The following is a 27178-nucleotide window of genomic DNA, read 5'->3' as shown; positions in this document are numbered from 1 at the left end:
AAAGTAAAGTTTTAAATAATAAGCGCAGATAGAGGGTCTCTAGTTTGTCATGAGTCTGGGTCCTATATAGTGTTATGGCAAAGTTTCGTGCGTAGCGGAGCAGGAGAAGCCATTTACTCGCTGCCTGATTTCCTGCTACAGTTTGAGCAACACTGGAAGTGCCAACCTTCTGTACAGGCCTGTTATCTTGAAAAATGATTATTCTAAACATACAAAAAAAAAAAAATTTAATGATGGAAATTCCCTGCAGAGTTCTTTAATTACTTTCTTGTAGTGAATGAAGATAATCCACATATATGTTATCTTTTAGTGTGTTCCATAAATAAAAGACACTTGAATTTAAAATGAGTGGATAGGTCACAATCCTTCTTGATTTATCGCTCGTCACCAAAACATTCAGCCAGTACATTCGTAGGATATTATTAGCTGCGTGGGCCACATAGTTCTTCATTTTCAGTTAGTTGATCATAAATGAATGAGTCCTAAATAATTTTCAGAGTGTCAAAAGAAAATTAGCCTTATTTTCCTCCAAACACTAATCACACTCTGCACTTTGACTTTCAAATCATGTAGGGGCACTTCATAAGAGCATGAGGATTTTCTGTTGACTGGTATAAATTGTTTTGATGTTTATAAAAATCATGCTTGGTCTAGTGAAGGCATAAAGGAGTTACAGAAGAAGCAGATAACCCGCTGACATCACATTTCAAAGCCATAATTTTCATGATAAACTGGAGTTCCAGTACAATTATAATCTGTAACACCAAATTTCACATGCCTGCTTACAGTGGTTCACTGAATAGTAACAGCAGACATACAATTAACAGGTATAATAATTATATCATTATGCAAATGTTATGTATCTTTTCAAAAATGTTTATGGATTGTCATGAAACTAGGAATTTCTGTATACAGTGTATTCCGGTTAATTGGGACACTTTTGGACTAGAAAACTTTGTCCCAAATAAATGGCTGCCCCAATTAACCGGAATCTACTTTATATATTTGTTCTAAATACACAATGAATTGTATATATCTTTTGCGGACACACACAAATAATTTCTTAATGCAGAATTTCACATACAAAGTTTCATGATACTTCTGAATGGAGTTTTCCAGGATTGTGCTACATATTGAAACAGCCATAGAAAATTAGTTACTGATTTTGTGTTCCATCTTGTAGGGATTCATATATCCTTCCGTTCACACCCTTCTATCCAGCTGGGCTCCAATTGAGGAAAGAGGCAGATTTGCCACGTATGTGTATGCAGGTAAGCAAAGAGCCTACGTGAAGTAAAATTATTAGCTGGTTTAGTGTAAACTCATCTCCAAAAGTTAGGATCACATTTTTAAGTCTACCTAAAGAACTGTGTGCTGTTTTCATCACAGCCATCCACGTCATCACCATAATCACCCTTGTTTTGAAGGTTCTGCTAACGGCTAGTTCCAAGTGTGGATAAGAGATTTATAAATTTCCCTCCTTTATCCTGTAACACTCAAAACATTTGTATTACCGTCTCTTAGTGGAATTTTTAGAGAATTAACAAATTTATTGATGCTTTGAGAGATTGTACAATATATAAGAAGTGCACATTTAACTTACAGGTTGAAGTTCCTGAATTGTTTGTCTGAACATGAAGTAGTGTAAAATAACCATATTCTTTGTGAAATAATAGAATAATAAATGAGGTTACAGTCTTCATGAATACAGTCTGCAAAAGGTTGAAAATGAAGACTGTCATTTCGCACGTTGTGCCAAGTAATCCCGTAAAAATTTACTGATATTTTACAAGTGCTTTCTGCCTCCATCACCCTGATGGTGGAGGAAGTAAACATCTCTGAAAAGTTGGTCAATTCCTATAAGATTACATGGCCAAACATTCCTGAAACCTGGAATCTCACTAGGGTGAATATTCTTGGAAGTGACTCTCCAGACTGAATAAACTTAGAACATCCAAGAAAATGGTCTAATAAAAACAAGTTGTAAATTTATTTGAGAGGCACTGGCTGGAAGGTGGAAGAGCAGCCAAAAATTGAAAATTGTAATATTAATGTCTATCTATACAGGAGGACAAATTGGAACCATCATAGCCATGCCTATATGTGGTGCCCTTGCATCTTCAGCAATAGGCTGGCCATCTATCTTCTACATATTTGGTGCATTGGGTATATGCTGGGTTTTGCTCTGGATGTTTCTGGGAGCAGACTCTCCTGGTACTCACAGGTTCATCTCAAAAGCAGAACAACTGTACATTGAAACCAACCTTGGTTGCAAAGTATCTACCGACACAGTACGTGGTAGTTCACATTTCTATAATACACACAAGGCATCTATCTACCAGCCAGATTTCAAAATTAGTTTATTGTTTTTCATCTGGAATACCAACAGTTGTGTTGAATGAACTGTGATCATGATATGAAGCTTTCACTGTGACTAAAAATAATGAAGTCTTGAGTAATAATTTTGCTGTCAGTGAAGTCTTGTATCATAATTCAGTTCAGTTAAACTGTTGACTAAAATTTTATAATCCAAATTGCTGATAAATTCTGAAGTATGTCACTGAATTTATTTTGAATAAACCATCTACCAGTAATGGTTCTTTATGTTATAAACGATGTAATATGAATGGTCTTTTGAATTTACAGAAACGTCAGACTCCTTGGCTTGAAATTTGCACTTCATTACCCTTGTGGGCTGTAGTCATTGCCCACTGTGGCCAGAATTGGGGCTTCTGGACATTGCTTACAGAGATGCCATCTTATATGAATTCCATCCTCAAGTTTGATCTGCAGTCAGTAAGTAGATGTTTGGTTTCAGATGTATTTTGTGATTATTTTGTTCCATAATTCATACGTTTTCTTCTTTCTATGGCGCAATAGCCCGAAGTCGAGCCTTGGCCTCCTCCCATGTGGGAGGTTTCTTTGTCTTTGAAGGGTGCATTTATGAGTAGTGAGTGACAAGCCCACTGCCTCTTCACAATTTCTACTCAATCCTGATTTGTCTGCTAGAGCCATCTAGTAGTGAATTGGGATAAACTTGGGTGAGAAATGGCCACTGAATTTTGCTTGCGAAACATATTGTTTCATGCTCGCAAGGTTCTTTTACATGCCGTAAATCTACGTGGGACTGCCAGCTTTACTTCCTCTCTGAAGGAAGTTGTGCTACAGATTTTTAAAATTCCATTGACCTCAGCCGGGTTTCAACCCATGAACCTTGGGTCCAGTGGCGAGCACGCTAACCACTAGTCCACCAAGGGTGACAATTCATACCTTTTATTCAGAAAAAATCCCACTGTTTTGCTATGCTGAGCATGTTTTTCAATAAAATATGTGTCATTCTTAGAAACTCAAACACAACAGTGAAATAACATTACTCAGAAGAGGTTATGTTGCCATTTGGAACTGTTCCTCAAGCTCTGAAAGATTATTTCTGATTGAAAGGATTATTACATGTTGTGTACATTTTCTGCTATCATTAGCTTCGTATTTTGAAAATATGATTTTGTTAATGTATTCACTGGGAAATATGAACTCCTCTTACCCCTCTGGCAAACTGTAGAAGCGATTTGTGTATGGTTGAAACTAATGATAATTAAAATATATTACAAAACTCTTATGACATGTGCAAAGAACGTGTATATGTGCCACAATATTCATAATCAGTAGGATGTGAACATTAAACTGCAATTATCTTTGGTTTGGCACAATGTTACAGAATGGCCTCCTATCAGCACTGCCATATCTTGTCATGTGGCTCATGAGTTTTGTCTTCAGCTGGGTGTCAGATTTTCTCAATACAAGGCACATAATATCACTTGGTACATCAAGAAAAGTATTCAACAGTATTGGTAAGTTTTATTAAATTTTCTATGAATTGTAAATTTCATCATTATTAACAGCTACGTGTGTAGGCTCATGGTCCATTCAATTTTCAAATGAAGAATATTCCTATCTTCTTCTGTGGTGACTCATCTGTATGTCCTTTTGGACTGTAGGATAACAGACAGTTTCAAGTCAGTCATTCTCTCTTCTGTTTATCAAGATCTGTTTGGCTTAAGAATCTCATCTCTGGAAATTTTATTTTCTGGTTATCAGTTCCCTTTTCACACCCTGGATACTGGGAACGACGTTTGATATGCACTGCGGGTCCCAACATTTCATTAACTCGATCTATAGACATTTTGGTAGGACTCCTTGGACGAGGGATTGGCCCATCGCAAGGCTCTACCTGTACACAGGACAGCACAACACAGAAAAACGCGGACAAACATCCATGGCTTGAGTGGGATTCGAACCCACAGTCCCAGTGACCGCGCGGCCACTGCAAATTCCCATGATTTTACAAAATCTTAGATGTGCCTCCATCATTCCTTATGCTCTTAATATGCATCATGTAGTCAAACGTGCTGAAAAACAGCTGGGCTCATATGAACATATTCTCCTTGTTGGTGTGTTACATCACATTCCTAATAGTTTAAATTCAAGACTTGTTAATCTTCATCATGTGGAAATAGGGGATTTGAATCCCCAAATTATGGGTCTTCCAGCACTGGGGTTAACAGTTTAATGATATGTTATGGTGACGCATGGCAAACTGGACTGTGCATAAGGTGTTCCAAATGACCAGAAAAGGTTAAATTATTTTGTCATTGATAATCGTTTTTATGTATATTTATACTTGAAGTTACTAAATATTTTTATGTAATTTTATAGAGACTGTTAATTTGATCAGTTGATTCTTAACAGTAACATATGGAACGAGGAGCTTGGAAAGATTATATTAAATAGTAGAGGGTGAATGTACATGCACATTCTCTGTGATTATAAAGCCTGAGTTAAGGTAGCTTATAATTTGGAGTGTACTCTTAACATTATTCAGTAGAGATGTAATGTTCGATACATGCAGTCCTTTGTAATGAACTGCTGTTGGTACATTCTGATCACATCCTTGGAGACAGAAAGTAAAAAGATTTTTCTAATATCTGAGATTTTTATGAAACTGAAGTTTGTTATGCTAAAGATTTATGACAACTGGAGCCATTAAATTAGGGGTCAGCAACCTTTACATGTGGTCTGTCGTGTGATTTTTGAATTAGTAAATTTCATGAAGGGCAAAACTTTTCTGCTGCTGAGAACATTGATATGAATATATAGACTTTATCGAAGCACAAGGGCAAACACTCACAACAAATTCTTTAATTAAACAATTTTATAACTTTAAAATTGCTTTATTGTGAAAAGATACACTATTCCATTACTGAGGCCATATAAAATTTAACAACACAGAATGAAAATTACTGTGGTATAAATCAGTGGTATTCAACCTTTTTTGTTCGCGTACCCCCAGATATAATTTATCTTCAACTTTGTACCCCCAAAGTTGTTGGTGTATAATTTAAGTTATACGTAGTATATAATTTAAATTTAAAATAAATTACATTACTGATTATTCAGTGTTTATTATAAAATAATATATATATTTTTTAAATTTCACGTACCCCCTAAAATGTCTTCGCGTACCCCAGGTTGAATACCACTGGTATAAATAACTGAAATTTGAAAAATGTTTAGTGACTGAAATTAGAACTATTAGAGCTAACACTGTCTTACAAGAAAAAAAAAACCAGTTTTACGGAGAAATACAGCTATTACCTGCTTTAAACTGAATACCAGCTATCTTCTTTACGTTTATGTGGCCGACAGTTGTAGGGAGAATGCCAATTGCTGTCTTACTGAAAAAATGTTGAATATTTATTGATGTACATCTGTTTTGTATTAATTTGTCTATGGCAAGGTAGTGTGTGGTATTAACAAACCTGATTTGTGGTCACAGTGAAGGCCTAAGAGCTAGCCCATTAATCTGATTTGATTCCTTCTTGTAGTTTTAGCCTTTTGGTAATTTAAATAGTTCCAAGTCCATGTAGTATCTGTAACCCTTATGGGTCAAAGTTTGATATGCAGAATGTGGAATGTTAAATTAGTGAACAAAAACTGTATTTTATTATCAAGATTCACAAAATAACTGTTCCATCTCTTCTGAATGAATCTGATCTGAAAAACATAAATTGTATGTTTTCCACGGAGTTAGAACCTGCAATGCACACTGTTCACAGGGCACTGGATTCCTGGATTGGCTCTGATTGGTCTGACTTTGTCCAACACAACCGACAGCACAGCAGCAGTGGCATTGCTTACACTAGCTGTAGGTGTCAACTCTGCCGTTTATGTTGGTTTCCAGCTGAATCATATCGATTTATCTCCAAATTATGCTGGGACAATGATGGGAATTACCAACTGCATATCTAACATCATGTCTATTATTGCTCCACTTCTTGTCGGATTTATAGTCACAGATGAGGTGAGTTTTCTACAACATTAACGTCTATCCACTTATATGCAGGCTACATTTGCTTCTGCAGAGTAAATTGCTCAATGAGAAGCTTCATTACTTATTCTCTTTGCTGATACTGTTGAGATGATTAAAGAGGATGATATGAATAGGGCTTGCAGGGCACATAGAAGAAATAAGAAATATATACCAAACATTGGTCAGAAAACCTCAAGGCAAGAGAAAACCTGGGACACCTAGGCAAAAATAAAAAATATACACTATAAGTGTTGTAAATTATAAATGTGATGGCTGGACTCAACTCATAAAGTAAAAAAGTAAAGCTGTCCCACTATACGCCATGTAGGCGCTTGGGGGGAGTGGAGGTATAGCTCCTACTCATTCTTGACCTCGGCACTAGATGGGGATGAGTGGTCAGCATCACTCAAGTAACTCATAATAAGGTCCACTATCCACTAACATATTCTGTGAACATGCTCTTGAGTTCCTTAACTGTAGGCAACTTCTGAAACTGAGCGAAGTACAAACATTCGAAGTATGACCACCAACATGGAATTAGGTAATGCGGGATAGGGATGGGTGGGTGTGCGCGCACACGTCTGTGTCTGTGCGCGCATCTCTCTCTCCCCCTCCCAGGAGTGTGCATGTGTGTGTATATATATATATATAGCTGTCTGTGTTTATGATTATAGGAAAATGAAACACAGTGGCACACTGTGTTCTACATTGCGTCTGGTGTGTACTTTGGTGGTAATCTGTTCTTTGTGCTGTTTGGGAAAGCTGAAATCCAGTCTTGGAATGAACCAGATTCGCCAAGTAAGTGAATGTAATGAATGACACGCGTGTACGAATTCTATGACAGTGCACATTTTACAGCTGAAAAGAGGCTTAAACACGTTAGTCAGTCTGTATCAGCGGAATTCAGTTAGGAGTGTCACAGGATGTCTTCTTCCACTCCCACTGACCATCACAGCTGATTCGTTACCACTACTGCTTCATATATGGGTGATACTTGGATCAAATCTCAGCCACATTAGCTATCCTGATGTTTCTCTGGTTCTCCTCAGTCCCTACAGGATAGTACCTTAAATTATGACATTCCTTCCACACCAATACTTTATTTATGAGTCACATCACCAATTGATATTATGCAGTCTGATATACAAACAGTATCATTACATAAACCAAACACAAACAAATATACCTTCCACTGCTTACAGTCACAGCCTTAGATTTTAAATCCTTTTGTTGAAATGTATTAACAGTTCTTACAATTCTACACTTTTGAAATCACAACCCAGAACCTGGAGGTGTTTTGACACTTGCAGGTTGGTTTCCAAGAAGTAAATGTTGATTAAAGTTTAATTTCACTTTAATGCAGAGATGGAATTCCACTGGACTGATATAAAGAAAAGTAAATTTTCCCTGATACCATTTTATGTATATGAATGCCCCTCCTGGTCCTCCTCCCAGTACCAGAATTCACTGCTTTAGCATTTTGAAAGATGATACAGGCACAACTTTACAATTACTCATTAATTTTATATGATTCATACTGTGATACTGGGAATGACCCGTTCTTCAAGTGCCTGAGCACTGCGGGTCCCAACTTTTTGTTGGCTCGATCTATAAATATTCATAAGGACTCCTTGGACGAGGGATCGGCCTGTCGCAAGGCCTCTACCTGTACACAGGACAACACAACACAGAAAAACGCGGACAAACATCCATGGCTTGAGTGGGATTCGAACCCACGGTCCCAGCGACCAAGTTGCACAAGGCCCACGCCTCAGACCGCGCGGCCACTGCGGACCCCTATAATTCATACAAGGCATGCATAAAACCAGAATGTTTGTTGGAACGCTTTGAAATTGCAACGATTATCACTAATTAATTTGATGATTTCCTTGTTTCAAATGCACATATGCAGGCCTTGGATGGCATAACACACATGGCCCGCCAGGTTGCCCCGAGTAACACATGCTCTGAAAGCGCATGTCTGTGACAATATGAAAAAGCATAAGTACTGGTAATTTAAGGTTACTTAATGGGGAAATTTGTAAAATTAATGATTTGGCAAGATAAAATACAATCTCACATGTCTGAAGTATACAAGCTATTATGTATTGTATTACAGGAGATATAGAAGTCACGGAAAACAATGCTATGAAGAAAACACAGGCAACAGAAACGCTATGAAGAGTATGGCACTAGCGACATGCTTTAACAGATGTGCCCTGCCTTGGCGAGGTGGTACCGCTGATTTATAGCAGTGGTGGTGAAGTACAAAGGGCAAGCATAATGTATGGAAGAGAGACATGCTGAACTTATGCAGCTCTTCTGCCAAGCGCAACATGATAGAAAAAATCATTTGTACACAGTGTATATTATATTGAATTGTATATCGAAAGATTATTCAAGTCATTTTATGCAGCATTTTAGTCTGCTTTCAGTTTTGTATAAGTTAAATTAAACTTACATCCAATATCAAAATGTCTTTCTGTGTACATATGTCTGTCTGTCATCAACGATGTTGAAGAAACTGGTTATCAAACTTTGTATGAATGTCACTGCATATACAGTGACCCATGTAGACTTCAAATAATCCCTCTTTACATTGATAATTATGTAAGACCCATAAATACAAAATGAAGTGCTATTGATTGTTAAAACACGTTATACATACAGGTACTACTTAGCTCCAAAGGGTTAATTATATTGGCACATAGAAACTGGAAACTTTACATAACTTTGATAAACATACTCACAGCATACAAACTAGGCCAGGAGTGGCCTCATACCAAAGACATTTGAACCTAACTGTACACCAGATTATTTTTATTCTACTTCTGCACTTTCCAATCTACATAAAACATTGTGAACCCTGATTTTATTTAAAGAGTCACACAGCCAAGTACGAAAGTTTTATTATGTTAGCAACGTGTAAAGACTAATGTTATTCCTGTGCCTAAACATAAAAGGTGTATACAGAATGTGACATAAAATTCCACATATTCTCAGACTCATGACTAGATGGATGTGAATGTTCAACTTCAAAATCTGAACACATCTATGGAAAAAATCCTTTGGAATCAATATGGCAAGAGGTTGGTTGAGCATAAAATCATTCTGAATGTGATGAAAGAAAATAATACCAGTGCCCTAGCCAGGGATTGGGCTCAGGTCATCCCATCCATCTGACGAAGTAGCATATCCATCTTTGTGGCAACATAAAAAGAAAGAAAGCCATATTTTATCTTATGATTCAACACAAACTGCTTCAGAGGAACTGAAACAAGGAACAATGTGAGTATCAAGGTCACAATAGCACAATTTCTTGCACATTATACTCAAATGTTTAGGCACGGCTTAAAAACTAGAAACTACTGTGTTATGTCGTCTGACTTCTTACGAAACAACTTTATTTCCACTGAATGACTTTCCTGAAATTTTATATTGATGGCTATTATCAAAATTCATTAACACTAATAGAGATTAATAACGTTTCAAAAATTTCTTTATACAACAGATTATTTCTCAGATCATAACTCTATATCCGTTATTTCCTATGCACTGCATTAACTTGCTTCTCTTTTGTGCTACTTACAGAACCATGTGATAAAATGTGTCATGTTCAATACCTGCAAATTTGATGTCTTTAGGTAAAACATTATCTGGTGTCTTCATGCTCTATTGCAGAAGAAAGAAGTAAGACCTGAATTAAGAAAGTGATTTTTGTGTTCACATAAACACAGTAAACCTCTCTATCAACAATTTACATGACCAGAAATGGTATTATTAAAATCTATCATTTGTTACCAGTCTCTAACTTTTCACATGCCACATCAGTCGTGTGACAGAATACAGGAATGCGGCCAATAAGATGATGCTGATGGCTGTTGGGAATGTTCTTCAGTGTGCCCGATCTTCGAAACATTGGCAGTGTGAGGCCACGCTTCTACCACCGTAGACAGGATGTAAACGCATCCTCCACACGTCACAAGAAGAGTCACTATTATGACCAGGACATAATGAGATAAGTTTCCCACTGGTATATGCAGGCTGATACTTGGGGAGTTCTGCCAACAAGAGGGGGGAGGGGTTCATATATTTATTATTCAATAACAATTATAAACTATTAATAGAGAACAGAGCACACGAGTTTCAAAATGTGTTCTTTGCACAATGGTTAGCACTTTTTTATGATGAAAGTTCAGGTTCCATAAAAGCAGGGGATTTCTTGACCAGATGTGGTACTATCAGCTGCTGAGCATGGAGTGGTGGACCAGTATTAATCAAAATATAATGGTACCTGGTAAATCTTTAAAAAATGTTGCAGACATGGGGGGGGGTGGGGAGTTAGGAATAATGATAATAAATAAAAACTGCATTCATATAGTAATTAAGAGCAAATTAAATCTGACTGATGTTCGCTAACAAGCAATTCATAATTTTTTTTGTTTTTCTGTATGCTAATATAAAATGTAAATATCAAAATATGAAGAACTATAATTTTACCTCGTTTTGTACGGGTATAAAATTTATTCTTTCACATAAAGTGAAGAAAACAGATTGAACGTGTTAGAAAACAGGGAGCTGAGAAGAATATCTGAACCCAAGAGGGATAACAGGAAGCTGAGAAAACTACATACACAGGAGCACCAAAACTGAATCAGTCATTTGTGAAAGATTTAATTGTTTAGGGAACATAAACATTGTTTTTAAAATAAATCTAAAGACAATATTTTTTGTAACATCATAAACAGTGGCCATAACTTGAAATTTTGAGCAGTCATGACATTAAATGATGAATGAAATAGCATATATACTTTTCTTTTAAATTAAAGGTCTACATTTTTAACATTTCAAAAGCCAACTCTTGTCACTCTAAAGCTGATCTATAGTAAAATTCAGCATATGACATCTTATTGGAACTTGCATTTCATTAGCTTTCAAATAAGCCCAAAAAGATCTCCCTACTTCAAGCACAGTCACAGTTCAAGCAATTTTTACATGCAAAAATTCCCTATATTTTTAAAAATCCGAATGTGTTACAAAACCCGTGATGAGTAGAGAGCTAAAATTTGTCACTTTCACTTAGATCCACAGTCTAGAAGCTCAATATATTTTGCTGAAATCCAAAGGAGTTACATTGAAAATTGCATTTTTGTGTTTTTTTCCGGACATGGAATCACCACCCACCCACATAATAGCTTGACATCAATCACTTACTGTCTTGTACGTAAGATTGACCCACTGGCACAGGTCAGAACCACAAGGTCTACAGGGTGCGTGGATCCTCTTCCCTTGCACACACTGCATATCATTTTGACAGTGAAGCAGAAGGGATGGAGCTGCCAACTGCACCATGGAATAACCCCCATGTGGGGTAGGGCTATGATACCGCACATGAAATGGTAATGTCAGTGAGGCAGACAAGAGGTTCTCAGTGCGGTTTAGGCTGGAGTACACATACACTGAATGAGGGAGTGAATCTTTCTGGGATGCTTCTATGTCAACCATACCGACAGGACAAGCCTGTACCTGTAATAACAAATGTGAGATATTTAAATTATCATGTACTGGAAAGGATGGTAGAAGAAATGCAAAGTATATTTACATTGTATATTGGCAGTAACAGTATTAGTATGTTTATATTGTTTTTTATTTCTCCTTGTCCCTTTCAGTATCAGAATTCTCAGCATAGTTAATGTATGTACAGATGGAACAAAACACAAAATGACAGGCACAAAATTCAAGCAAAGCCTTGCTTTCTACAGGCACACCTGTCGAAAACGTCGCATATCTGCTAGCTGATCAGGGTTTACATAAAGGCCACTGGGCATGGTTTCTTCTAATATCATCACACAATCATCCAACAGTGTGAAATAGCCAGTTACAATTTCCACCAAAGAATGTATGTCTCTGCAACAGTAATGTGATACCATAAAATTCTTATACTGTTATTGGTCACTGAAACAAAGCAACTAAAGGAACGTAATTGCTAATTACAAACTATCAGTATTTTGTCTGTCGAATAAATATATAGATTCTTACCTATGAAAGCCCTCATTTTCAATACGACGAATTACTGTTGCATGAATTTCACAAATTTCATTACATCGCACAACACTTAAAATACAAAATGCCAACTGTATTATAAGTATCCACTCAACGAACAATACGTTATTCGTTTCCATTTTGCATACCAACACAAACACTAAACCATACACCACTCTTATTTACATTATAAATATTATAACCTCATGACACTTAATTACTTTCACATCCAGGCACAAACAAACCTCACTTGTACCAGCAGCTATCGAATCAACGATTACACAGATTTAGATTCTTCGGTCACAGAGATAATTACGTTTGTCCTATGTTTATTCGCTTGCCAACGTCAGCATAAATATCAGCAAATAAAATTTCATTAAATCAAACTAACCAAGCATTTACAGGAAAGTAAAATATATAATAACGAGGACATATATCCGTTTCTCGTGGTTAAAATTATTTTTAAATGCAGAAATTGTACAGTGATGAATACAACAGAAGTTGTCACGGTTACCAAGGTAGTAACTAAAATACCGAAATCGAATACTTACTTCATTTAGTGCAATCATAACGATACGAATACTTCATTGACAGTTTGTTGAAAGTTGGATCGGTCACGGTGGTGGTTACTACGTTTATTACAGTTAAACGTGTTAGCTTTCTTTCTTGGAGGGACAATGAAGGATAAAGCTTTCCAACAACGGAAAAATGCAGCATTACATAATGACAGTGTCACTTCAAAGATGGCAATTCGTGAGTTCCTTAAATCAGCGCTTCCAAAATTGCATGTAAATGGTAACCATTATGATCTGTTATTACGGTAACTTCTGCAGAAGTATTGTAAAATACGTACTGATACATTTGTCTCTCATTCTGTGAGTAGTGACATCTCAGTAATGGTTCATCAGAAATAAATGTATTGTGTCAACTTGTCTCAAATCTGGCTCTAATTGTAGTTTATATATAAAAAAACTGTTCCATTTAGTAAAAGAAGGGAACCTTGATATCGTTTATAACAACAATTCTAAAATTAATATTTTTTTCGACAAATGTATTCACCATTACACACTCCGTACATTTTGTTTGAAATCTTTGTAAATATTAAAGTGAGATAATTATTTAACGTCCCAGAATTAAGTGCAACACTGTATAATTATGAAATATATCAAATAATTTTGCTGAGAATTTGAAAAAAAAAATGGTATAATAAATTATTGAACATATTTTGTCTCCGTTTTGAGATGGCGATAGTGGTGGTGGCGGCGGCGAGACATTAATTGGTACTAAAAAGTGTCTTAAGTGCCCTTTATCGTTTTTTACGTTTTCTGAAATTGTAGGCAATTTCGTTCCACCTTTTCAGGTGTCGTAATGTTGCTCATCATGGCGGTACACTAAAATGTAATTCCAAATCTCTTAACACGACAAAACCGGCAGAATCACTTATGTGAAGTCGTATTTGTATCGTGAACAGATTATGCTGAATCATTCTGTGGTAATTTATAACATGTGTTACAGTTCGTACAGGCACGCAACAAACTGATAACACTTTAGGAAAGGTTAATAAATGACAAGAGTGACAGACAAATGAGGTACCAAGATTACAAATGAATATTTATGAGAAAACGCAAGAAATAACAATTTTAATTAAATATCAATGCAGAAACAAAGAAGTATTAGCACAGACCCGATGAGATGACGAAAACAAGGTCTCAGTGTTATTTCCACTCGCCAAATTGTTAAATGTACAGTCATGCATTTGAATTGAGAATATAGTCTCACACGAAATTGTAAACCTTCTTCTAAATACCGTCGAGGAACCGAACAACAGCTTCATTGCTTCTAACGTACGCCATATCCCGCGGCGTGCTGCCATCTCTGTTCTTGGCAGTGAAATTCCCACCCCGATCGACAAGCATCTGTACAAGCGACAGATGGCCGAACCAAGCTGCCCAATGAATCGGAGTATCATGGAATCTATCGAGTGAGTTCACTTGAGCTCCTGCATCGAGGAGAAGTCGAGATGTGTTCAACTGACCCTCTCCTGCAGCCATATGTAGCGGGGTGAATCGAAATCGACCTCCTCTCTCTTCCAGACCGGCACCATATTCAAAAAGTTTCCTTGCGATTTGTGTATAACCTTTGGCAGCGGCCCAATGTAATGGTGTGTAGTGTTCCTTGTCTCGTTCTGAAGGATTTCTTCCAGCTGTTAGTAAGTACTCGACTGAAGTCAGGTTACCTGACATAACAGCGTCATGCAGAGCCATCTCCTGCACGGAATAAGAACGTCATTGTTAACACTTCTATGATCTGTTAACTTAATGGAGGTTAGTTCTTAATGACAGACTGATAGTCGTTCAGCTAAACAGTTTTTTTAACATTGCACGGAACCCGGAAGTACTTTTCCGTGTATAAAAGTGCCTATCACTGTACCCCATAGTTCTACATGATTTCAGTTCTCACTTGTGCCCTTTCCTTACTATCCATCTTAATGTTACCCCCACTCAGATTTCCCACGGACCTATTCAATCTATTTCATTAAACTGAGCTGTGCTGTGCTGCAGCCTATCGACGACTCCAGGAAGTTCACTTCCTCAAGGACGACGACAACACTGACAAAGCGAATGTTGCCGGAGGCTAGTGAGTTCTTACGTTTGTGACAGTCTTTGCAGGTGGGAGTGTTAGTTCTTGGTGGAGTCAACCGAGGCAGACAGGGCAAAGAATTGGAGCAGGCCCACTGGTTTTCTAGGTTGAGAGTTGGGCTTGGCGCTATCGACTCCACACGACAAAAAGTCTGCACTTACGAAACCTCATTGAAGTGAATTGAATTGAACACAACGTAATTAGTATATTATTTTCGTCCAGTTTAAATAAACCTGTGTCAGTGTCTGAGGAGGGCGATTGTTTCAAGTAATGAGAAAGATAGAAATACAAAGTCAATAGAAACTTCGATGAATGAAGGCAAAGTGTCGCGGTTTGCCTGGAACTGGCTAAGGCTCGTTTCACACATACACGGCGACCGTCCAAACGGCTCCGTTTACACGGAACGGTGAACATTTCACACACAACTGATCATACCCGGAGCCGGTTATTCTGTTGTTTGTTGCCAACATAACTTGACTGTAAAACAAAAAGTTCTCAGTTATCGTCTCTGTAGAGCCCGAAGGTACATAGAATGCTCGTTTGGAATATTAAGTAATAAATGGAGGATCTTTCATCGAGCTATAAACTTGCAACCTGATTTTGCTGTAGATATTCTCAAGGCTTGTGTTGTTTTATACAAATTTGTTCGGGAGAGAGACGGCTACGAGGCAGAGGATACATTGACAATCACAGGACTTGATAAAATACGTGGTGAAGAAGTATTTCGCGGGGGAATATCAGCAAACAATGTGAGAAATCTTTTAGCTGACTACTTCTTAACACCTGTTGGCTCTCTGAAATGGCAGCTTTCAAAGATTTAATTTCATGAACGTTAATCATATTTTTATTACTATACCTATATTTAATTGTAGAACAATTCATAATTCATTTCATTGTAGAAAGTTTAATAAATTCACATTCACTGATTATTACTTCACAAGGTTGGTACTTAAGTCACGGAACCGGGCATTACACACGGCACGTGTGAAGGAAGCCATTCAACTGTTCACCCGACTACCAAGTGGTTCGCCGTTAGAACGGTCACGGCGCCGGGTTTTGTAGTGGGAAGACACGGCGACTTCACGGTAGACCGTTACCGTATAGACGGCACCGGTGCGTGTGAGAGCTCTCGTATAATCTTCGACCTTTGACCGTGTAAACGGAGCCGTTTGGATGGTCGCCGTGTATGTGTGAAACGGGTCTTCGTCTCCGTGTTGGTCAAAGGTCTCGTTTACAAGCCAGCCGTTGCAAGTTTGCCGTGTTGCCATGTCGAGCTACTGGACAGCGCGGATGACACGGCTCTCCTAACCACATCCCGTAGTCCATCACAATTCGACTGTCTTTGCATTGATATTATCGAACATTGTTACGTTGATAGCAGGCAAATTCACGAGGATTTGGGAAATACATTCTTCGTCAACGAATTAAGACAATTGACTTGAGTTTTGATTCACAGCTGAGGTTATCTTGAAGTTACGCTTCTACTCCATATTCTATATGTTGCTACTGCTACTGCTACTACTACTACTACTACTACTACCTGCTGAGCTGTCAGTGGCATGGTATACCTGTCCAGAGTCTGTTTTCTCTTCTTCGAAAGGAAGGAACAAAATCTGCAATACAATTTTCAATATCCCTAACAGAAGTTGAATCGGAAGGAAAGTTTCTGATGCCATCTCTTGATCTATATGTGTTACAGGTTCCATCTGTTACACACGATGCCTAGGAAAAACAAAACCCATGGAATACAAATAGAAATATTTGTACGAAAAGAGAAAATCACTCGTGTACTTCATAGAGAACAGCATGAACTTATTGTTATATACCTACCTTCATCAGAGTAAAATTTTACTTCAACGTGATGTGGAGAATATACGTACTGAAGCTAGTCGTGATGTTCCAGAGGCTTTAGACGCAAGGCTATAAAAATAAGTCGAGTGAACATTCAACTTGATAACAAGGTCAAAGTAGAGTTCACTCGTCAGCCTGACATCTTGCACTGAAGCTGGTGGCATGCGTGACGAAACTAAATGTCATTATTCAAAATATAAATACATATGTTATGTTGCTACAAGTTTTCTGCTGTCGTTTGTAGAAGCACATCTGGGGAAATTTTACGTCGCGTGGATGAGTGTTCTGACAGGGCAAGGGCGTCGGTCTCAGCTACACACGGGCCGCTAGACTTACGGGACCCCATTCTGCTTTCAAGCAGACATATTTAAAACATAATTATTATTAATTTTACACCTTCTGGCACAACCTAAAACCTGTTGCGCATGAGCCTTGGTCTCTTTCATATATTTATAATAATATTTATGTATTGTCAAGTCGATATGACTTTCGTAACATAAATACGTAAAATGGGATTCTACAAATTGAATTTATTGGTAACGGGCGTGGGAGCCTGTGGTGTGTTTAGGATTAACAGAGGGCGGTGTGAGGGGGTGCAAGGGTGGAAGTATGATCTACAGAGAGGCCAACATCAAAACTGAAACAGAACCAGGGCCATAGAAAAGTCGCTACATAAGTTAGACTGCCGTAAGGCCATGGGTCCGTATTAGTTAGCAGATTTAAGGGTTTAAAATCACCTTGCATAAAATGTTAGACCACACGAAAAGATTCCTTTATTTTTTTTAATGTTGTTACATTTGATTGACAATGCGTCACAGCAGAAAGGACAGGGGCAGAACTGATCTCTTGAGTCCACCGGTTCGTTGCAAACAGCAGTTTCCATAAATAACTTCATGTTAGGATTTATAAAAATAAGGTAACTAACTGTGTAGAAAGCTAAAGTAACTATATTTCTAAATATAGTGTTTATTAAGAAACACATGTTGGCTAACCTGATAATCAGCTGTTTCAAAAGCGACGTGTTCGGGTTGTCGGTTATTGATACACGAGGAATGTATAATATTGGTAGTGTTTGTGTAACGTAAGTTTTTATAAACCTCGTCATTGATAATGGGAGCATTATTTGGGAAAAGTAAGAAGCAACAGAGTAGAGTTACAGAACATGATAAAGCTGTTTTGGTAAGATATGGAATTTCTATTACTAGGTTATATCGTCTAAATTAACAGCAGTAATACGAAATCCACCTTGGGTTAAAATGGCAGAAGCCCAATAGGATTATATGATATGCTGCGTTACATAATTTACTCGCACTTTTTCTGTGCAACTTTCCTCTGTTAAATTCTGATTATGCAACTTTGTTTTATTAAGGTGAAATGCATTATGTTATACAGGTTATGTCATGTTCATACCTTTGATTTTAGCAACTTAAGCAACAGCGGGATGAAATAAAGCAGTATCAGAAGAGAATAGAGAAGAACCTGGAAAAAGATAAACAGCTTGCATGCAAGCTACTGCAAGCTGGAAAGAAAGAGTGAGTTTTTATATATACCCACAAGACAGCCATCTTCAGACTCACTGCCATTAAAACCTCAAATCCTACACATTTAAAAATATTGGTTTGCATTAAGCATCATATATTCTACTTTGCAGTGTCTAAATTACCCTTGAAGTTATTGAAGTACTGCTCGCTATTTATAGTATTTTGTGCATTATGTTAGCGTGAGTCTATGCCATAACTTCTTGCAGCTGTTCTTTATGCTGTGTCTGGTTTTGAAGCATGAAAATAAGAAATATTAACTTAGATAAAAGCCAAATTTGTTACTTAACAATATTTGATTGTGAATGTACTGAAAATATGCCTGGTAGTTGGCTTTTATATTTGAAATAATTCAGTCGGTAAAATGACTGGTTACAGACTATGGTTAGGGTTTGATTCCTGGCAGGAGCAATGACTATGCACTTAGCTGCTGCATCCATATTAGCTCTTGGTCCAGTTACTGCCCTGTTCAATAATTGCTGATGGCATTTCATAAAAATTAAGTGATTGGAACATGAAGCTTGTGAAATCTTAGGCTGTGCCAATGTTAAGAATGCATGCAATCAACATTCCTAATTCACTGAGTGTGAATGCAGTAGTAACTTATTAAAATTTGAATTTGTATAATGAATGATATTTTGAATATTACATACATTATCGTTGAAGTTGCCATAGTAATATCTACCTCATTCATGAAGGTATTCAGTAGTGTTTTAAGGCTAGTTTAGAAATTTTAAAGTCACACAGATTTTTTGTTTTTGTGATTGTATTAGACGTGCAAAGTTACTGCTGAGGAAAAAGAGGTTCCAGGAACAAATTCTTCAAAGGACTGATATCCAACTGGAGAACTTGGAATTTCTTGTACATGATTTAGAATTCTGTCAAATTGAGATGCAGGTAAGAAGGTTTCAGCATTTTAATGGATGTGTGTAAGCTGAATGCAATGAGAGCTGTGTTTGTTCTGCTTTTAAAACGCACTTTTGCCCTGCAGTAACACGATTCATAATTCACAATTACTGTATACACTGTAGTTATGGTTCTTCTGTATGCCGTTAATGAACATAATTTCATAGTATACTAATTTGGATGTAATAATAATAGCATTTTCTAGGCACAGAGCGTGTCTGTTACCTTCAGCATGTTTCTTTAGATTATCATTGATCCACTTACTAAACATAACCTCCACTTGATGCCCCATCTTGTAACATATGATTTCCAGTTTTTCTGTTGTATTGCAGTGATACGGCATGTGTGTTGCTTTAACTTGCTAATCCTGTTTTATATTTTTTTTAAGTGTATACTTATAATGGAAAACTGTTTAGCACTATTCCCCAGTAGGGGGCTGCATCTAGAATTTAATTTATAAAACTAATTAACAAACATAATATTTTATTTCAGAGATCCATATACAAACTGTTCTCTTAACACAGTTGTATATTCTTTAACCAACTTACATAATCTCTCTGAGACCTGGTCAGTTGCTTGCACTGAACAAGCATATCAAATCTGGGACTTTCTGTAATTTAAACCTAGCTGCAAGGGCAAGCATGGCAGCATTTAAAGAACTCTTCAAGATGTTAATCACCATATCCTTTCCTGTCAAATTTATTCCACATAAAGAAGCACTTTTCTTATGTTCAACTTTGGGTTGGAGTCATAAGATTAGGTTTTGGCAGTTTTGCTTGCAGGAAGCACTTTGTTGCTGTGAAACGGTAGGTACAGTAATAATTTCATACAAAAACTGGTATAAAATCTGTTACTTAAAAGAAGTGTTAAGGATTGTTTTTTAATTAGATTATTTTAAGAATTTTTACTGTTAAGTGGCTACACCATGGAATGCAAATGAGTGGCATGTATCTTAGAACTTTTAACACATTCACTGCCAACATTTCATTTCTCACCTGCCTCTCAGAGTCAGACTTACATCCCAGTCTGAAGAATAATAATAATCTGAAATTTTGGGATATAAAAATATGAAATATTTTACATTGCCTTTGGTAGACTCTTCAGGATGCAGAGGAACTCCAAGCTAAGTGTACACGAGCCTTGTTTCTTCCTTGATGTTTCTGAGACACACTCTGAAATTTCTTGTCATGTATTTATCACCGTTGGTGGTGGGAATATGAAAGAGTTCATGGTTTTCTGTTGTGCTGTCCGGTCAACATTCCAGATCTTTCTTACATGTCTGTTTTGGTGGTGTGGGATGTCAGACTCATCAGAGGAAGAAGCACTTCAATCACTGTCAGTGTGGATTAGTGACTTGTGGATGTCAGTTATGTCGCCTAGGAATGTTTTCTTTGACATACTGTTGGGCTTAAAGTAGGTGATGAAGGTGTTATACAGAGCAGACTGCAAAAGATAAAAAGACATTTTCTAACTTACTCAGAATCAGATGTTCTGACCCAACATAACACCATTCCCGTGTAATTTTTAATGTCGTGTAACCCCTTAATCATTATTCACAACCTTAACATTTTTGTGCTGGGTACATTTTTAAAAAACATCCTGATTTGAAGATGGCTCTCTTCTGGGATGTTGCACCGTGTAGTGTAGTAGAAGTTTACCAACGTTTCAGACTACGTGGTGCAACAACCCAGAAACAGCCGTCTTCAGATTCACTGCTGTGAAAACCTCAAATTCTACACACGCAGATTTATATGTATTAACATCCTGACACAATGTGTGTGTATGCATGTATACAATATTGCTGTATTTATTATTGTGTCATTTACCAAATACCATAAAAGAAATTTAATTTTATTGTAATGTGTTTTTTGACAGGTTATAAATGGGTTGAAGGTAGGCAACGAAGCCTTGAAGAAAATACATGAAGTTTTGAATGTTGAAGAAGTGGAAAAGATTCTGGATGAGACAAGAGAAGGAGTAGAGAAGCAACAGGTACGCATAATTTCACGTCCTACATTTCATTATTGTCGTATGATAGCAGTGGGACTGTGGTTTAATACTTTAAGAGGGTTTGTACATTTTGATCATGAAACTTGAAAATATTCTAACACTTCTAGACAGAATTTAAACCCTCACAGGCTGCATGCGGCAGAGGTATTTTAAAGATGATGTAGTAGTATTTTATATGGGATTTTTTTATTTTTATTTATTTTACAAACTACCGAATTGAATTTGAAATTTTTAGGTGATGTTAGGAGACTAAAATTTAATGCAGTGTAATTCTTAAAACATCTTAAATTGTTCTGGGTTAGAAAGTGGCTTTAGTTTGGTAGTAGGCATTTGGTATATTATCATACATGTGGATATACAAAAAATACTCGAAGTTCATGAATTTGAGAGTCTTTCCAATTGAGAACATGTTTCCTTTTCAACTTTCCCTTTGTCTGGGTTTATCACAGAAGCACTATCATCGAAGTCAGAAGCATCTACCTCACTTCCACTGTCACAATTACATACTACTTAATAACTAGAGTGTTTCTTAGCCATGTAATGTACTAGGTAGCTGGTTTGTAGGTCATAAAAGGTCCTGCGTAGGTCTTATGTAAGCATATGAAAGAGAGGACTTTGCCATTGGAAACTGTTTCAGCATCTAGTGCTACAGTTTGTTCATCATACATACAACAGATTGCAGAACAGTGATATTTTTCTCTGAGCCAGGAGTCAGCAAGTGTGTACTCCAGATATTTCCAAAGAGAATGTTTAACTGTTGTGAGAGTGTACACTGGCTCTCAGCTTGAAGGGTTAAATCAGGAAGCCAGTCAGACTAATAGAGAGATAGATAGTTCCTGTAACTCCTAAGTGGAGCATAGGGCCTCCTTTCGGAGGTTTCATAGTCTTTAAAGCGTGCATTTAAGAGTAGTGAGTGACCAGCCAACTGACTTTGCACAATTTCTACTCACTCCTGATTTGACTGCCAGCGCCAAAGTTATATACAGTAACCTAAGGACAACAAGTTGGATTACTTTGTTTTGACCTCTGCAGGAGATTGATGACCTGCTGGCTGGAGCTCTGACACCTGAGGATGAAGAAGCGGTGGAGGAAGAACTGGAGCAAATTATCCAGGCTGAGATGCCGGATGTTCCTCAGGAGGAGCCTGCTGTAGGCGAAGCAGCAATGCCAGATGTACCTGCTGAACCAGGTACCCAGCAAGACTGTTTCATAGAGACACTGCTTATTCAGGACATTTAAAATACTGTGCATTTGAACAAACAGGGCACCAGTACTTTACTATATAGTATTATTAGCCATGGGGTCTGCAGGGGCCGCGCGGTCTGAGGCGTGGGCTTTGTGCCACTGGGACCGTGGGTTCGAATCCCACTCAAGCCATGGATGTTTGTCAGCGTTTTTCTGTGTTGTGCTGTCCTGTAAATAGGTAGAGGCCTTGCGACGGGGCCAATCCCTCGTCCAAGGAGTCCTACCAAAATGTCTATAGATCGAGCCAACAAAAAGTTGGGACCCGCAGTGCTCAGGCACTTGAAGAACGGGTCGTTCCCAGTATCACAGTATTATTAGCCATATTTACATAGTTAATAAACAAAAATAGGTTTATATTATTGTCATGTGTATCTCCTGTGTCTGACCCTCCTAATAATTTGTATGCAGTTGATGGATGTTATGAAACTTGATATGAATATCCTGTGATTAAAGCACTCCTCACATTTTTAATTAATAATTTCATCGTATCAGTAAAACAGGTGTAACAGCCACGTGAACTTGTGAGATGGTAGTGAAACTAGCTATGGTTAATATAGATCATGAAATTCTGTGTGGTAATAGACATTCAGAAGCTAATACATTTCTGTAGAGATAATTCTTTTGTAATGAACTGTAATTGCCCTTTCAGCAGTTGAAAGAGGGTGGGTTTCAGTTCACAGTGTTATTAGTTCTCTCGACACTCCCGACTCGGGTATATTCGGAAACAAAAACAAATCACTACAGTGAAATTAACAAAAGGAACTATGAGAAATGTATTTATAACCATAATATCAAGTGAACAAACTTACAAGAGTATAAATAATTTCAGCCTTGCAATATTCCCGGAACAGCCTCTGAACAGAAAATGTACGAACCAAATCTTCAATTACCTTTTTCTACACAATTCAAGCAAACACTGGGACCAATTTATTGTTCTATATAATTTTAACAAACAGAAAACTAGTAAAACCAACTTGTAAACAAAAGCCCATTTATAATGCTTTTCTCCACTTATATTTTGGATTGAATGTCATTTAATTGGCATCTTCCTCCTCACGTTATATCATGAAATAACTGCAGATGTAAGTGCACCTGCACTAAATAACCATTCTGTTGCCAGTATTTTCACCATTTTCACCAGTGTGTCGAGGCTTATGTGCAGTCCAGCTGGCTTATCCTAAAACATTAACCTAAAATTTATAGTTTGGTTGGCAGTCCCACAATATGGGAATTAAATCCCTTGTTCCTATATGATAAAGATTAAACTATTATTTTCAGTTTTCGAAATACTGGCAGCGAAACCCAGTTCACGTTAAATTTCCTTAATCCTTTCTTTCCTATTTAAGAAACTGCTGCCTCAGTGCTGAATAATTTTCATTGAAGGTTTTATGTTCACTTTTCTTATTCCTTCCTGCAGATTAATGTATGTATTCTAAATCATTCTCTTTGTGACATCTGGTTCTATTTTTTAAGGATTTTAAAGTACATTCATATAGAAGAAATCTGTTTTACAGACAGCAGACGTATGGCAACGGTTAGTGGATACAAATATTGCCAGATATACATCTTGCATCAGATTATTGCTGAAAGATGGTAGGAACGTATGGAGAAATTTAGATAAGTTTCAAATAAATGGAGTCAACATAAAAGGACCAAAAAAATTTGAATTGTTTTCTGAGTTTACTTTACTGCATGAAGGGAGAAGGAAAGGTGTAAAATCAGATGCTGTCAGTCTTTGCAGTGAAGACGTTTATGATCATTAGTGAAAATCATTATGGACCGGTCATTTCAATCTCCAGCTTTGTTGTGAACAGTATAATTATTTTTAAAGTCTAATGGATAGGAAGTTATTCGTCAACCAAATAATTTTGGCCATCCGCGATAACCATATATGTCATGTTCCTATTTTACTATAATTACGTTATTATTCTGACAGTTCCAGGGAAGGCAAGAGAACGACACAGAAAGGAAAAGTTGGCCCTCGAAGCGGCTTGATACATCGTCGCCGAGCTGCAGTGATTGATGTGTACTTATGGACAAGTTTGGCGATTGTATATAGTATATTATATGAACCTGTGGTACAGAATCATCACACCATTTACTCAGGACTGTGTGCTAATTGGTAGTTATGTTTTGTTAATTCTGGCTTTCATGAGAACCTCACGAATGCTATTTGAGTGTGTTGTGCAGCCAGGATTCTTGAAGTCATAATTTTATAAGATTAATATAAAAATAAATAAATAAATCTTTATCAAGGGCATTCTGCTATATAATAGCAAAAATAAATATGTACTGTAAATAATGTCCATCTGTACAGCTTGTATTTTTAATGTCTTGTTCTTTTTCACAGTAGGACGACATGTTTTAGTCTAACCTCGACCACCTTCAGGTGGCATGTAAGGTTTTTATTTAAGTTTGTGTGTGGTTTATGATTTATTAATATTTAAATTATGTATTATAAAACAAATATATGAAATGTTGTACATTAGGTCTGTGTTTAAAACATAAATTTAAGAGAACTTTTAAAAATATTTTGTTACAATATTCCCTTATTCAAATGTAAAATTACATTAAATAAATAGGTAAGTAAGCAAAGGATCCTTGAAGAGTATGTTTCTGTAGTATTTAAATTATTTAATATTACTGTCATCCATGACAAATTTTGGTTTTCGTAACAAGACACACCAGCAGACTAATAAAACAAAATAATTCACAGCTGCAAACATCCCAAAATAAAATAGAATAAGAAAGAAAATACTCATCTTATAATAACAAAAGCAGATAAAGGAACAATGTTACAATGCTAGAGTGAAATTATTATATATACAAAGAATCGAAGAGAAACGCTCCATCTACTTGGTGTTTAAGTTACATAAGTCTAACAATCCTATTTAACCAATAGTAAATTCGTCTAATGCTCCAGCTTACAAATTGGTGAAATTATTCATAAAGTTAAACCATAGTTACCCAATGTTTAATATGAAAAACTCTGTTATTCTGATAAATGATTTGAATAACATTGCCTTAGATAAATATGCTAATTTGATGTTGAAAATATGTATACATATATTCCCATATAAGAAGTTACAAAAGTAATAGATGTTCTAGTTTCCCTGGAAGTATGTTCATATGATTTGTGGCAAGAATTGCTAAAAACTATTTTAGACACCATTTTATGACAAACCTACTTTCAATTTAATCATGAACAATACTAACAAACAACCTTCATTTCATGTATGTTGGCCAACAAACTAAAAAACTACCAATTTAATTGAAAATGTGCAAATTAATACCAAAGAAAACCATCTAAAACCCTGTAACTTAAGATCTGACATTTACAGTAAGAGTGGAGTCTATCAGTTGATCTGCCAAGATTTCCCTAAGACTTATGCAATTTAGAGCCCATTATAAGGAGCATATTTGGGCCATAAGAAAAAAACAAAATGAATTCTAGATACACATCAAAGATATTGTACGCGAGAGTTAAGTAAGTGCCTGTGATGTATGCAGCTTGGGAAGTCACGTTCTGCACTACTATCAGAATGAAAGACAACATGCTTTTTCTCGTACAAAACATCTGCTAGCATTCTACGGTAAGGCTCACCATTTAATAGATCATGTTCTGAGCCAGTAATAATGAACAGTAATTGTTATATTATTTTGATAATATTTATGAGTATCAACTTTTTAAATGTTGTATATTTTTCTGTTCTGCAAGAGGATGCAAAGTATACAGCAAAGAAAAAATATGTTTTATCATACAATTTTACCTGTAGACTCAGTGCCTCATTATTACCATCTAACAAAATATTGTTTTACATTCCAGAGTTTTGCTGTTGTCCCACATTTTGATAGTAAACTGTAAGGATTTCTAGGCTACATCTTTAGGTGTTTTTAATGCAGTCTTGTCTCCCTCTTATTTCCTAAGTTTATTGTTCCTGCATAGTTTTTTCACATTTAATCTTCCTAGCCAGGGCATAGATATTCCAAGGATAAGGCATAAGGCTTTGATTAATGTAGACTGTACCATCATACAGAAACCACAACTGGTTAGAATTTAAGTTTCTCTTCACATTGCATCTTTCAAGGAGCTTATCTTTGTCAACTCATCTTAGAAAGTACGAATTTTAATTAATGACGGATGTCAGTCACTTCTCTTCAGATATCCAACGCAGGATCAACATTGTTCACGATTTCATAAGCATCTTCATTTGTTTCTTCCACTGTATTACACGGTCTGAGGTGTGGGCCTTGTGCCGCTTGGTTGTTCCTTAAGCTTATAGTTCCCATTTTCAAAGTATTAAGTAATTGATAAACGCCTGTAACAGATAAGCATCTGTCCTGGACGAATCTTCACTCTGTGTATTATTATGTCATTTCTGCAGACAGCATCTACATCGCCACACTTGCTCATTTTAGAACTCTTGAAATTACCTTAAATCTATATATTATATACATTTTTGTGGTTCCGGCGTGCACGTCGTTTGGGTGTTACAGAGACATTTCAGGTTTGTTTTCTTTCTTGCTGCTTTCATTGTTTATTTTTTTGTTCCTTCAGCTGGTTAGGTTATATTTACAC

At 36.7% G+C, this 27178-nt stretch overlaps 4 protein-coding genes across 8 annotated transcripts in view; 2 read left to right on the top strand and 2 right to left on the bottom strand.

Annotated features, from left to right (window-relative positions):
- LOC110836956 (putative inorganic phosphate cotransporter) overlaps positions 1-8842 on the top strand; it is a 29874-nt gene extending 21032 nt beyond the window's left edge. For both annotated transcript variants that reach the window (XM_087348818.1, XM_087348817.1), the window contains exons 4-10: positions 1184-1271; positions 2068-2291; positions 2647-2796; positions 3716-3848; positions 6114-6358; positions 7042-7165; positions 8487-8842. In XM_087348818.1, the coding sequence (XP_087204944.1) occupies positions 1184-1271; positions 2068-2291; positions 2647-2796; positions 3716-3848; positions 6114-6358; positions 7042-7165; positions 8487-8548 (1026 nt within the window). In that variant the 3' untranslated portion in view covers positions 8549-8842. The remainder of the gene's footprint in view (positions 1-1183; positions 1272-2067; positions 2292-2646; positions 2797-3715; positions 3849-6113; positions 6359-7041; positions 7166-8486) is intronic.
- Positions 7452-12702, bottom strand: PIG-X (Phosphatidylinositol glycan anchor biosynthesis class X). 3 transcript variants are annotated; one of them, XM_087348828.1, is made up of 5 exons: positions 12407-12700; positions 12136-12274; positions 11582-11893; positions 10169-10428; positions 7452-9567 (listed from the first exon to the last, which is right to left on the bottom strand). In XM_087348828.1, exons 1-4 carry the CDS (start codon positions 12547-12549, stop codon positions 10195-10197), a joined length of 828 nt encoding a protein of 275 aa, XP_087204954.1. In that variant the 5' UTR covers positions 12550-12700; the 3' UTR covers positions 7452-9567; positions 10169-10194. The 3 variants fall into 3 exon arrangements, with proteins under 3 accessions (XP_087204954.1, XP_021934395.1, XP_021934396.1); XM_022078703.2 differs by having other exon boundaries at positions 7452-10428; positions 12407-12699; XM_022078704.2 differs by lacking the exon at positions 7452-9567 and having other exon boundaries at positions 10222-10361; positions 12407-12702.
- Positions 12703-14007: 1305 nt separating this feature from the next.
- LOC110836954 (uncharacterized) lies at positions 14008-17107 on the bottom strand. 2 transcript variants are annotated; one of them, XM_022078707.2, is made up of 3 exons: positions 16880-17101; positions 16618-16771; positions 14008-14676 (listed from the first exon to the last, which is right to left on the bottom strand). In XM_022078707.2, the coding sequence occupies exons 2-3, from the start codon at positions 16753-16755 to the stop codon at positions 14209-14211; spliced, it is 606 nt and encodes a 201-aa protein (XP_021934399.1). In that variant the 5' UTR covers positions 16756-16771; positions 16880-17101; the 3' UTR covers positions 14008-14208. The 2 variants fall into 2 exon arrangements, with proteins under 2 accessions (XP_021934399.1, XP_021934400.1); XM_022078708.2 differs by lacking the exon at positions 16618-16771 and having other exon boundaries at positions 16880-17107.
- Positions 17108-17890: 783 nt separating this feature from the next.
- Positions 17891-25197, top strand: Vps20 (vacuolar protein sorting 20). The gene is made up of 6 exons (XM_022078712.2): positions 17891-18079; positions 18323-18432; positions 19212-19335; positions 21220-21336; positions 22387-22543; positions 24536-25197. Exons 1-6 carry the CDS (start codon positions 18011-18013, stop codon positions 24592-24594), a joined length of 636 nt encoding a protein of 211 aa, XP_021934404.2. The 5' UTR covers positions 17891-18010; the 3' UTR covers positions 24595-25197.
- Positions 25198-27178: the final 1981 nt, after the last annotated feature.

The sequence above is a fragment of the Zootermopsis nevadensis genome, unplaced genomic scaffold (assembly GCF_977971745.1).
Source record: "Zootermopsis nevadensis isolate Lab colony 2312 unplaced genomic scaffold, Znev_1.0 Znev_ptg000013l, whole genome shotgun sequence".
Taxonomy (NCBI): domain Eukaryota; kingdom Metazoa; phylum Arthropoda; class Insecta; order Blattodea; family Termopsidae; genus Zootermopsis; species Zootermopsis nevadensis.
The sequence above is the reverse complement of the archived record's forward strand: the minus strand, read 5'-3'. Positions and strand labels throughout refer to the sequence as shown.